Source organism: Eleutherodactylus coqui, chromosome 4 (genome assembly GCF_035609145.1).
Source record: "Eleutherodactylus coqui strain aEleCoq1 chromosome 4, aEleCoq1.hap1, whole genome shotgun sequence".
Classification (NCBI taxonomy): domain Eukaryota; kingdom Metazoa; phylum Chordata; class Amphibia; order Anura; family Eleutherodactylidae; genus Eleutherodactylus; species Eleutherodactylus coqui.
The window spans coordinates 287006177-287019865 of NC_089840.1; the positions used below are offsets into that span (position 1 = coordinate 287006177).

The window sequence follows — 13689 nt, forward strand, 5'->3', positions numbered from 1 at the left end:
ACCTAAAAGACATGAACATACAGGTACTAGGTGTACTGTCAGGGGTCGCAATTGCAACCGGGCCCCGCCATATACAAAATGCACATTGATTGCCAGTTGGTCACGCTGTCGGCTGCTTGATTGGTGTGCCAGACAGTTTGTGGGAGGAGGAGAGAAGAGGAGGGAAGTCTTAAACCAGCACAGTTGATATCACTGTATACAGGAGATGTATATAGTGATATGGAGAATGCTGGTATAACCTGGGTATCTCCTGTATATAATTATATATGTACAGCTGGTATAACCTGGGTATCTCCTGTATATAGTGATATGTACAGCTGGTAGAAGTTATACATCTTCCTGTATATAGTGATATGGAGATGTTATAGATCGGTACTAATATACCTAATAAATATCTGCCCCCTTTCTGATTTAAAAGGGCCTGTGCATTCACGGGAACGGAGAATCACTCCGACACACTGCTCAGCAAAAATAAGACTTCTTTATTCTAATCACGCTGCATTGGGTTTTTATAGACAGTGTACATGGTTAGTAAGTCATGAAGTACGAATCTGTAGCTGATTGATTGTTGCCCTTATATGGGTCTCTTCCTCCAGGAGATGATGTCCTTACCTTGGTTGCATTCCTGGATGGAGGCGCCATCTTGAGTAAATTGTCAGGAACACGGTGGGAGGGGGGAGCAAGTTGTCAGCATTTAAAGAGGGAGAGCGTGTTAGAAAAAGCACATATTTGCAATATGCATTTTACTTAGTTTATTACAATCCCCCCTTAAAATGATTATTTTATCTGTCCCTAATTCCGGGCCTATCTCATTTGTCTCTCGTGCCATACGTTAGACGAGACATGGCTATCCCATGACCCCCCTTGCCACGGACTTTGACATAGAGAGGTCAGATGCTGTCCCTATGGGCTTAAAGATATTCTAATTGCTTAGGGGAAAGAGTCTTTAGGGGGGTGTAGGATTTCTCGTAGTCCTCTGGACTCTCCATGTTCAGCAGTGTCGGCGAAGCATTGTCCACGGCCTTCTCACAGAGTTTCTTCAAGCAGGGCTGTACACAGCAGACTATGATAGGAATGATAATCAGAATTACAAGTATGGTTATCCCTACCAGAGCCAGCATTCTCTGCCACCCACTCATCCAAGTAAAGTATTAGTCCCATGGGTCATTTACACCTGAGTTTTTCTTTAGCTCCACTGACAAGTCCTCTAGCTTTTTGATGGCTAAGTCACTTTACCGTTTGAGCCTTTGTTGTCGGGGATGTACGTGCAGCAGGTCTCCCCTATCATTTTACATACCCCTCCTTTCTCTGCTACGATCATATCTAAGGCCATTCTATTTAGGAAAGTCATGGAGGAAGTCAGTCCTATCTGGTCTGCTAATCCCTGTAAGCCATCTTTGGTAATTGACAAACCTCTGTTGATTGTAATAGATATAGTTTATCCAATCTAAGTTTTTTGTTAACAGTGATAATGGGTATTAGTGACTCAAACTCTGCTTTTATTTTGTCCCTGGATTTGAATTCGTCGGGTACCCCCCTTGGAACGCCGATGGTATCTATGTAGACATGGAGGGGCAAAGCTTCCCATGGGCGCACTACGTTTTCTCCTATGGGAGTTGCTTACCAGCTCATCTGGGGGGGTCATTGGTGAGGATATGCAAAGGCATAAGAATTTTAGCCAAGCCACACTCCCCTGTCCAACCTCCTTCCAATCTGGTTCTCAATTTTATGTCCCCACAAAGCCAATAAATGTCCCCCAATGATTGGACCTGATTCTGTACCGCCTACCTGCTCTAGTCGCTATATGTAGAGCAATACCCATCAGTGAAATTCCCTAGGAATCTCCCTAAACCCCGTCTACTTTTATAACAGGTGTAGTTTCCAGGGTAGGTGGTGATTCCTTCTCCTGGATGGGAAATTTTGGTTTCTATGGGGTACTGTTTTTTCCATTTTTCACAGGCAGTGTGGTTGGTTGAGGTGTTGTGGAGAAGCTGAGGAAGCACTCCTCACTCTCTTCAGGGTTCTCCACAGCCTGGCACTTCCACACACATAGCAGTCAGACTTCTGTTTGTCAGCATTATACTTCATCCACTCCAACCAGAGGTTCTGGTCAGAGAAGCCAGTTTCTACCATCATGGTGTTCTCTAAGGTAGGGTCAGCTATATCTATCATCTTGTTCAAAGTCTGTATCTTAGGGTTAAGGGGTTGGCTATAGGTGCAGGATTAGGGGAAGGTTTCCACTCGGGGGCGTCCGTCATGTCCCCTAGTTTGAATTTCCCAAGGGAATAGTCTGAACCCGCCCCTAGATTGATCCCAAGAAATATGTTCCGACAACCCCATGACTCAGATTTTCTTTAGTTAAGGTGAGGGTCATGCTGAAGCCATTTCTTCCCTGGTAGAAGCATCTGCCAGTCTTGAGTAGGGTCATGAGACTAATTAAGGATTTCCTATTTTTGTATTTCTTGTCTAAGGCACTCTGTGGTTTCTAGCCCCAGTCTGTCCCTGTGTTCCACCCCGCGGATCCCCAATAGCTACAGTCCTGTCACCAGTAAGAATCCGTGACGCATATGTATATTTTGCCCGCGTAACCGTTACACTGCCATGAAGCATGAGGACAGGGGGCTAGGTCACAATAATTAAAGGAGAATGTGGCTGCATGGGTGTTGGATGAATTGTACCAGAATGTAACTATACCCTCGTATGCCATCGATCAGGGGTTCCAGTTCCCATCCTTTTCTCTGGTGATGGCTACCTGAGATCCGCCCCCCTTCCTGAATAGCCCCAGTAGTAAAAGGATATATAACATAATTATGCTTGCTTCTCAGGAGGCGGAGCCTTCTTGCAATGAGAGGCATGGATCCAGGAGCTCTTTCCGTCTAGTTTCACTGACGAGACTGTGGTCAGTAGCACCTGGTAGGAACTGTCATATTTAGGTTCAAGGGAGTGTTTTCTCACAAATCTCTTCCCATAGACCCAGTCCCCGGGAAGTAGATCATGGGTCCCCGTATTGGCCCCTGGATCTGGAATAGAAAAAAACACCTGGGCATGTACTTTGGTTAGTTCCTGTGCCAGGGACATCACATATTTAGTCAGTACATCAGACTGGAGCTGTTGAGGGGAAATAGCAACCTAGTCTGGGGGGCTGACCCGAACACAATCTCATAGGGGGATAGGGAGTGTTCCCCTCGGGAGGTGTACCGGACGCTGAACAGGGCAATGGGCAGGCTCTCAGGCCAAGGCATGCCAGTCTCTCGGGACATTTTCAGCATTCTGTTCTTCAGGATGCCGTTCAGTCTTTCCACTTTCCCACAGCTCTGGGGGTGGTAGGGGGTATGGAAGGCTAGGTTCACGCCTAGGTGTTCCCACACTTCTTTGGTCACGTTTGCAGTGAGAGCTGTTCCTTGGTCACTCTCAATCACTTCCAGGACTCCCAATCTACACACCACTTCGCTGAGTAGTTTCTTTGCTGTGGTCTTCGCGGTCATATTAGTTACTGGGTAGGCCTCCGGCCAATTCGAGAACATGTCCACTATTACCAGTGCATATTCGAACCTGCCGCTCCTTGGCAACTGGATGTGGTCGATTTGAATCTTCTGAAAGCGGTACAGTGGCTTGGCCAGGTGTTTCCGGCTGTCCTTTTCTGTGCGTCCAGGATTGCATTCTGCACAGATGGCGAACGATATGCAGAATCTGTCAGTGAGGGAGGAAATGCCTGGGGCAACATAGTACTTCTGGAAAAGGGCATTCATCAGTGTCTTAGACAGGTGTGCAGGGTCATGTGCCCATTGTACTATGGCTGGGTATAGGCAGCCAGGTAGGCATAGTTTCCTGTTGACTTTATAGAGGCCATGTCTGTTGATGGTGGCCCCTTTCTTTACCTAGAAGTCCTTCTCTTTGTTGGATTTCTCCTGTAATTTGTGAAGGTATCTTTTGTCCAGGGGGTGTGCTTGCACCGTCATCACTGGTTCTGCCTCCACCTGACTCTCAATTCCCTGTGGTCCTGCAGCTGCTTCCTTAGCTGCCATGTCTGCCAAGTGGTTTCCTCATGCTTCTGCAGAGTTGAGCCTTCGGTGGGCTTTTACTTTGAGTATGGCTACTTAAATGGGCAGGAGGAGTGCATGCATCAGGTTCCTGATGGCCTCATGATGTTTCACAGGGGGGCCCACTGCAGTCAAGAATCCACGTGTCTTCCAGATGACTCCAAAGTCAAGAGCCACTCCAAAGGCGTACCTAAAGTCAGTGTAGACATTCGCGCTCTCTCCCTCAGAGAGCTTGCAGGCTGAGGTCAGTGCTTGGAGTTCGGCCTCTTGAGCTTGGAGGATGGTCTCTTCAGTGGTGACCGCATAACCTGTGTGGAACCTGCCTTGGTCATCAGCATATCTGGAGCCATCGACAAAAATTGTGATGTCTGGGTTCTCCAGTGGCGTGTCAAACACAGTGGGGAGATGTGAAGTTTCTTGTTTCATCACTTCAAAACAGTCATGTTCCAGGTTCTCTGCAGGGTCTTCTGTTCCTCCTCAGGAATTGAGAGGAGGGTGGAAGGATTTAGTATATTAGTGTAGCGTGGGTGCTGTGTGATTAGTATATTAGTGTAGTGTGGCTGTAGTGAGATCAGTATATTAGTGTAGTGTAAGTGTAGTGGGATCAGTATATTAGTGTACTGTAGGTGTAGTGGGATCAGTATATTAGTGTACTGTAGGTGTAGTGGGATCAGTATATTAGTGTAGTGTAGGTGTAGTGTGATCAGTATATTAGTGTACTGTAGGTGTAGTGTGATCAGTATATTAGTGTAGTGTAGGTGTAGTGGGATCAGTATATTAGTGTAGTGTAGGTATAGTGGGATCAGTATATTAGTGTAGTGTAGGTGTAGTGGGATCAGAATATTAGTGTAGTGTAGGTGTAGTGTGATCAGTATATTAGTGTAGTGTAGGTGTAGTGTGATCAGTATATTAGTGTAGTGTAGGTGTAGTGTGATCAGTATATTAGTGTAGTGTAGGTGTAGTGTGATCAGTATATTAGTGTAGTGTAGGTGTAGTGAGATCAGTATATTAGTGTAGGTGTAGTGTGATCAGTATATTAGTGTAGTGTAGGTGTAGTGTGATCAGTATATTAGTGTAGTGTAGGTATAGTGTGATCAGTATATTAGTGTAGTGTGATCAGTATATTAATGTAGGTGTAGTGTGATCAGTATATTAGTGTAGTGTAGGTGTAGTGTGATCAGTATATTAGTGTAGTGTAGGTGTAGTGTGATCAGTATATTAGTGTAGTGTAGGTGTAGTGTGATCAGTATATTAGTGTAGTGTAGGTGTAGTGTGATCAGTATATTAGTGTAGTGTAGGTATAGTGTGATCAGTATATTAGTGTAGTGTAGGTGTAGTGTGATCAGTATATTAATGTAGGTGTAGTGTGATCAGTATATTAGTGTAGTGTAGTGTGATCAGTATATTAGTGTAGTGTAGGTGTAGTGTGATCAGTATATTAGTGTAGTGTAGGTGTAGTGTGATCAGTATATTAGTGTAGTGTGATCAGTATATTAATGTAGGTGTAGTGTGATCAGTATATTAGTGTAGTGTAGGTGTAGTGTGATCAGTATATTAGTGTAGTGTAGGTGTAGTGTGATCAGTATATTAGTGTAGTGTAGGTATAGTGTGATCAGTATATTAGTGTAGTGTAGGTGTAGTGGGATCAGTATATTAGTGTAGGTGTAGTGTGATCAGTATATTAGTGTAGTGTAGGTGTAGTGTGATCAGTATATTAGTGTAGTGTAGGTGTAGTGGGATCAGTATATTAGTGTAGGTGTAGTGTGATCAGTATATTAGTGTAGTGTAGGTGTAGTGGGATCAGTATATTAGTGTAGTGTAGGTGTAGTGGGATCAGTATATCAGTGTAGTGTAGGTGTAGTGGGATCAGTATATCAGTGTAGATGTAGTGGGATCAGTATATTAGTGTAGATGTAGTGGGATCAGTATATTAGTGTAGTGTAGGTATAGTGTGATCAGTATATTAGTGTAGTGTAGGTATAGTGTGATCAGTATATTAGTGTAGTGTAGGTGTAGTGTGATCAGTATATTAGTGTAGTGTAGGTGTAGTGTGATCAGTATATTAGTGTAGTGTAGGTGTAGTGGGATCAGTATATTAGTGTAGTGTAGGTATAGTGTGATCAGTATATTAGTGTAGTGTAGGTGTAGTGTGATCAGTATATTAGTGTAGGTGTAGTGTGATCAGTATATTAGCGTAGTGTAGGTGTAGTGGGATCAGTATATTAGTGTAGTGTAGGTGTAGTGGGATCAGTATATTAGTGTAGATGTAGTGGGATCAGTATATTAGTGTAGATGTAGTGGGATCAGTATATTAGTGTAGATGTAGTGGGATCAGTATATTAGTGTAGGTGTAGTGGGATCAGTATATTAGTGTAGGTGTAGTGGGATCAGTATATTAGTGTAGGTGTAGTGGGATCAGTTTATTAGTGTAGGTGTAGTGGGATCAGTATATTAGTGTAGATGTAGTGGGATCAGTATATAAGTGTAGGTGTAGTGGGATCAGTATATAAGTGTAGGTGCAGTGGGATCAGTATATTAGTGTAGGTGTAGTGGGATCGGTATATTAGTGTAGTGTAGGTGTAGTGGGATCGGTATATTAGTGTATTGTAGGTGTAGTGGAATCGGTATCTTAGTGTAGTGTAGGTGTAGTGTGATCAGTATATTAGTGTAGGTGTAGTGGGATCGGTATATTAGTGTAGTGTGATCAGTATATTAGTGTAGTCTAGGTGTAGTGAGATCAGTATATTAGTGTAGTGTAAGTGTAGTGGGATCAGTATATTAGTGTACTGTAGGTGTAGTGGGATCAGTATATTAGTGTAGTGTAGGTGTAGTGAGATCAGTATATTAGTGTAGGTGTAGTGTGATCAGTATATTAGTGTAGTGTAGGTGTAGTGTGATCAGTATATTAGTGTAGTGTGATCAGTATATTAGTGTAGTGTAGGTGTAGTGTGATCAGTATATTAGTGTAGTGTAGGTGTAGTGTGATCAGTATATTAGTGTAGTGTGATCAGTATATTAATGTAGGTGTAGTGTGATCAGTATATTAGTGTAGTGTAGGTGTAGTGTGATCAGTATATTAGTGTAGTGGAGGTGTAGTGTGATCAGTATATTAGTGTAGTGTAGGTGTAGTGTGATCAGTATATTAGTGTAGTGTAGGTATAGTGTGATCAGTATATTAGTGTAGTGTAGGTATAGTGTGATCAGTATATTAGTGTAGTGTAGGTATAGTGTGATCAGTATATTAGTGTAGTGTAGGTATAGTGTGATCAGTATATTAGTGTAGTGTAGGTGTAGTGTGATCAGTATATTAGTGTAGTGTAGGTGTAGTGTGATCAGTATATTAGTGTAGTGTAGGTGTAGTGTGATCAGTATATTAGTGTAGTGTAGGTGTAGTGGGATCAGTATATTAGTGTAGGTGTAGTGGGATCAGTATATTAGTGTAGGTGTAGTGGGATCAGTATATTAGTGTAGGTGTAGTGGGATCAGAATATAAGTGTAGGTGCAGTGGGATCAGTATATTAGTGTAGGTGTAGTGGGTTCGGTATATTAGTGTAGTGTAGGTGTAGTGGGATCGGTATTGTAGTGTAGGTGTAGTGGGATCGGTATTGTAGTGTAGGTGTAGTGGGATCGGTATTGTAGTGTAGGTGTAGTGGGATCGGTATATTAGTGTATTGTAGGTGTAGTGGAATCGGTATCTTAGTGTAGTGTAGGTGTAGTGGGATCGGTACATTAGTGTAGTGTAGGTGTAGTGGGATCGGTACATTAGTGTAGTGTAGGTGTAGTGGGATCGGTACATTAGTGTAGTGTAGGTGTAGTGGGATCGGTACATTAGTGTAGTGTAGGTGTAGTGGGATCGGTACATTAGTGTAGTGTAGGTGTAGTGGGATCGGTACATTAGTGTAGTGTAGGTGTAGTGGGATCGGTACATTAGTGTAGTGTAGGTGTGGGATCGGTACATTAGTGTAGTGTAGGTGTAGTGGGATCGGTACATTAGTGTAGTGTAGGTGTAGTGGGATCGGTACATTAGTGTAGTGTAGGTGTAGTGGGATCGGTACATTAGTGTAGTGTAGGTGTAGTGGGATCGGTACATTAGTGTAGTAAGTAAAGTGGAATCAGTCGTACTATTTGTTTAGTAAGTGTATTAAGTGTAGTGTCTGATCCGATCAGTGTTAAAACACAAAAAAAACTTACCTGCTGTGTATCCATTTTGTCGTCACCCATCCTGTCATCAGTCAGTTTAGTGTGTGGTTTGTTAGTATAGCGTCAGTGTACAATAAAGTTAGTAAGTGTACGAGCATCGGCGTGTCCATCCCGTCCCGTGGTTGCCCTATCCTAGTTATCCCACAGTGTCCTGTGTTCACCCAAACAATAAAAGGCTTTTTTGAGTGCATATCAAATTTTTATAGTTGTATGGCCCACAGAAGGTTTACTGTGGAGGACGCTTACGCTTACTATTGCATCTGAGTCAGACTCAGCAATTGATGGATGGACCAATCTTTCTGGCATTATCCTCTTCCTCCTCATCAAGTTTGAACTCCCTGTATCTGTGAGAAGGCGTCCAAGGACTGCCACTTCTAATGACCTCAATACATCTGATGCTCACTGGATTACCCCAGAAAATTTCAGACCCCAGATCCCTGACTTTACTGGAAGATCAGGAATACAATTTAATACAGCAGGACTCAGAGGGGTGCCCTTTAAGTTCTTTTTTTCAGAGGACTTTATTACCCACATTGTTACTCAAACTAATTTATATGCCCAGAATTCCATCCAAGAAAATCCCAGCTCCAGTCTGGCAAAATCTTGCAAATAGAGCCCATGTGGATGCATCAAAGAGACAAAGATCAAAAAGTTTGGGGGTTACCATTTGTATCTGGATGATTTTTACATAAGTGCTCCCCTATTCCAGAGCCTTGCTTCCAGAAGAACAGTGGCATGTGGCACTGCTTGAAAAAAAATCAAAAAAGCCTCCCTAAGTCGCTGCTTGGGCAAACTCTGAGAAGTGGCAAGAGATGGGCACTATGCAGCGACAAAATATTGTGTGTCAAATATAAGGACAAGAGCTCATTATACGGACATAGCAGTACCCCATGCCCAGTAGGAGGTATCAGTACAGAGACCCCCAAGCCAGACTGCATTCTTGACTATAATAGGTGCATGAGAGGTGTTGTCCTGTCAGATCAAGTACTCAGACCATACAATGCCATGCAAAAAATAAGAGTGTGGTATAAAAAAAAGTGGCCATGCACATCATACACATGGCACTGTATAATGCCTACGTGCTATATGAATTTCAGGAGGCAGTCATCAAGGCCCTAATATTTGGGGACCAGGAGGTATTTGTGTGTGTGTGGGGTGAGGGGGGGGGCAGACCAATACTTCTGGAAGCGAGGTCATACGTATAGCACCAGAGCAATACTTTCCTAGTAAAATTACCGTGTGTGCATAACAGATTGTTTCATATTATACCATATGTTCCTAGAATTTTAATTGTGTTACCGCATAGAAACATTACGTTATATGTTTAACTCTGATATACTCCGCACAGCTTGTACATAAACCCATATGCTGGTCCTTGTCTGCTGAGCGCGGCCATGCATCCAAAGAACAGTTTACGTCTACATGTGGGGCATTTCTGTGTACGGGAGCAATTGGGTAACACATTGCCCATAACAAGCTATGGCAGGCCGTACGATAGCTGTGTGTATCGGCACATGTAGTCAAGCTAATAAAATCACTTTATACCAGTCAAGAAGCCAATGTGAGAAAACAGTATGGGGACACAGTTTGGTTTGGGATCAGCAAAGGCGTCCGACAGGGCTGCATCCTCTGACCCTTCTTGTCTAACCTATATGCAGAAGTGATCATGTGGAAAATGGACCTAAACGAATTGGAAATCGGGGTGAAAATAGGTAGAAGAAACATCAACAATCTCCGTTATGTTGATGACACAACTCCGCTTGCAGAGACAGAAGCCGGTCTGAAGCAGCTGATGTGGAAGATTAAACCTGAAAGTGAAAAAATGGACCTTTGTCTGAATTTAAAGAAGACGAAAATTATGACAACTGCAAAAAATGGCCAAATACAAATCAAAATCAACAATGAGGTCATAGAATGTGTGCAAGACTTCATCTTCCTTGGCTCAAAAATTGACCAGGCTGGAGATTCTATGCCAGAGATAAAACATAGGATACCACTGGGGCGAAGCGCAATGCTGAACATGGACAAAATCTGTAAAAGTAGGGATATCAGTATAGCAATTAAACGCAGGTTAGTGCAAACCACCGTTTTCCCCATAGCCATGTATGGATGTGAAAGCTGGACTGTCAAAGCGGATAGGAGGATTGATGCGTTTGAGTTGTGGTGCTGGTGAAAGCTGCTGCATATGCCCTGGATGGTGAGAATAACAAACAGAGAAGTTTTGGATCGTATACAACGCGATGTATCACTGGAGGGCAAGATGACCGGACTCAGACTCATGGAGGGCAACATGAGCAGACTCGGACTCGAATTTCTTGCGTTCCCAAATTCAGAGAGTTATAACTTTTCTATAATGCCGTCTATGGAGCCGTGCAAGGGCGGGTTGAGGTTTTTTGCAGAATGAGTTGACATTTTCCTTTGTGCAATTCTGGGGTGCATACAACTTTTATATCAATTTTTATTCTATTTTTTGCAAGGTAGGATGATCAAAATTTGCAATCTCATGATTTGGGGACACAGCTTTGACCATCGGACGTTCAAAAGCAGTCCATAACGCATTGGAGGCAGTCTATTGCTATCTGCAAAACTCTGCGACCGAGGAAAGGGCACGCAGATGCATATGTATGCACCTGGTAGAACATTGCAAAAGTATGCAGAGAAGACCACGTAGCGGCCTTACACACCTGCAAAGCTGAGGCCCCGGTATGAATCTTTCATGATGCTCCTACTGCACCGTAACCTGGAATGGAGGCACCCTGCTCTGGCACAACAGGCCTTGCCCACAGTTGCCCGTATCCAGCAAGAAGTGGCAATTTTAGAAGCTGCTAAACTATTTTTTGGGCCGTCCGAAATTATGAACAAAGAGTCAGCACTAGAGATGAGCGAGCGTACTCGGTAAGGACAGATACTCAAGCGAGTATCGTCCTTACCGAGTGCCTGTCTGCTTGTCCGCAAAGATTCGGGTGTCGGTGTGGGTGAGCGCTGTGTTGCGGGAATGAGCAGGAGGGAGAGGGGGAGAGAGAGATCTCCCTCCTGTTCTCCCCCACCGCTCACCGCCCCCCACCAGCACCCGAATACCGAGTACACTAGCTCATCTCTAGTCAGGATGTCTGAAAAGAAGCTGTTTTAGATGGATCCTCAAGGCTCTCACCAGATCTAATGTATGGAGCACACACTCTCTTGGATGAACTGCGTTAGGACACAAAGAAGGCAGGATGACATCCTCATTGAGATGGAATGCTGATACAACCTTAGGTAAAAAGGATGAAACTGGACATAGTACTACCCTATCCTAATGAAAAATGGTGAGGGGAGTTTGGCTAACAAGGCCGCCTGCTTAGAAACCCTGCAGATAGAGGGAACTGCTACCAGGATGGCCATCTTATAGGTTAGAAGGCATACTGGAACCTCACTTCATGGTTTAAAAGGATGGGACTGAAGTGCGTCCAGCACCAGATTCAGGTCCCAAGACGGTATGGGTGATTGGTATGGAGGAACGGCATGAACTACCCCTTGCAGAAAAGTGAAGATGGCCGACTTCAAGGCAAGTCGGCACTGAAACAGAATAAATAGCACGGATACCTTACCCTTCAGGGAACTCAGACTTAAAGGGGTTGTCTCGCGGAAAACATCAAAATTTTACCTTACCCCATTCCCCCTGTCACCCCCCTGGCATAAAATAGCAATTTAAAGCGGTTTTTAAACCGCTTGCTACTCACCGATCCGACGAAATATGGAGTTATAAAAATCTTCTCCCTAAGATGGCCGCCGGTCTTTTCCCAGGGATGCACTGCGGTTTTCTCTCATGGTGCACCGCGGGTCTTCTCCCATGGTGCACCATGGGCTCTGTGCGTTCCATTGCCGATTCCAGCCTCCTGATTGGCTGGAATCGGCACACGTGACGGGGCGGAGCTACGATGACGCGGTGACCAGCTCTCCGGCACGAGCAGTCCCATTCACCAGCCAGAAGCACGGACTGCGCAAGCGCGTCTAAAAATGCCAGAAGAGATCAGAATTAGACGGATCCATAGCGACGGGGACGCTAGCAACGGAGCAGGTAAGTGAATAACTTCTGTATGGCTCATATTTAATGCACGTAGTACATTACAATGTGCATTAATATGGCCATACAGAAGTGTATAACCCCACTTGCTGCCGCGAGACAACCCCTTTAAGAAAGAACAGAAAGTAAGACAGGGAAAAAACGCATAGGGTGAAAATTGTGATGTTTGCACCAAAGAAAAAAACTCCTTGAAAAGCAAAAACAAACACGAGCGGAGGAAGGTTTCCTCACCTTTAACATGGCTTGATTGACTGGTTTCTCAGATCTGCGTGTCCTCAAGACCGCACCGTCAACTGCCATATCATTAAATGAAGCATGGACAAACTGGGGTGGCAGAGGGCTCCCTGTAAGAAAAGATCTTCTTGACAAGAGAGGCACCACTGGGCGTCAACCAGCAGGTGGACAAGGTTTGCGTACCACACTCGGCTAAGCCAATTTGGGGTTCTAAGAATTATCCATAGACCATCCACCTTAATCTTCATATTAAGACGAAAAATTGGAGAGAAGAGAGGAAACATGTATGGGAACTGGAAGCTCATCCACGGGCTTACGAGAGCGTCTGATGCGTGTGCCAGTGGATCCCGAGACCTGGTCACAAAGTTCAGTAGCCTGTGGTTGAGCCTGAATGCCATCAGATTGATGTCCGGAAGAGCCCAGCTCAGACTTATCATCCAAAAGACTTTGTGATGTAGCTACCATGCTCCTGGATGTACGGTCTCACGGCTGAGGAAGTCAGCTTTCCTATTGTCTACCCCCAGTATACGCACTGCCGAGATAACTGGAAATGAATACCCCTGCGCAGCTGATTTCACCTTTACCTGGGTCATCAAAGCCACGACTGAGTTGGGTCAGTATGGCCTGAGAGCTGAACCTACCACCTCAAAGGTGGTTTTAGTTAGAGCCTCAATCTTCCTGTCACATACATCCTTGAATGACAAAGCGTCCAACATAGGAAGAGTCGTAAGTTTTGCCAAGTAGGACACAGATGAATCCACTACTAAAAAACTGATAGTTTCCTCACAAGATCCTCCGGAAAGTGATACATAATATCTAAACGTTTAGGCATAATGAAGCATTTGTCTGAAACATTCCATTCCCTGACTAAGAGGTCATCAAACTCCTCATGCGGGGGAAAGTTTTGGGAAAAATGCCTGGGGTGTCTGAAGAAAAACGATGTAGATGTATGTAGTTGTAATAATCTCATATTTGCAATGTATCTGTTACTGCCATAATTAGATCCATCGTTGAGAGTTTGGAAACCTTTTCCTTGTCCATCTCAGAGTCAGAGAAATACTCCGATAATTTGCCCACTGATCGACTACTGCGCCTAGGGAAAATTACGGTAGGTGCTCTAGGAGGCACAGAAGAAAAGGACGAAGCCAGAAA

The 13689-nt window shown here is 44.2% G+C and overlaps 1 protein-coding gene across 1 annotated transcript in view; it reads right to left on the reverse strand.

The window, feature by feature from the left end:
• Positions 1 to 13689, reverse strand: part of LOC136626750 (uncharacterized) — a 169810-nt gene that overhangs the window by 14497 nt on the left and 141624 nt on the right. The window contains exons 19-22 of the mRNA XM_066601756.1: positions 10323 to 10430; positions 4231 to 4513; positions 3148 to 3690; positions 1237 to 1334 (exon numbers count right to left, since the gene is read on the reverse strand). Coding sequence (XP_066457853.1) covers positions 1237 to 1334; positions 3148 to 3690; positions 4231 to 4513; positions 10323 to 10430 — 1032 coding nt within the window. The remainder of the gene's footprint in view (positions 1 to 1236; positions 1335 to 3147; positions 3691 to 4230; positions 4514 to 10322; positions 10431 to 13689) is intronic.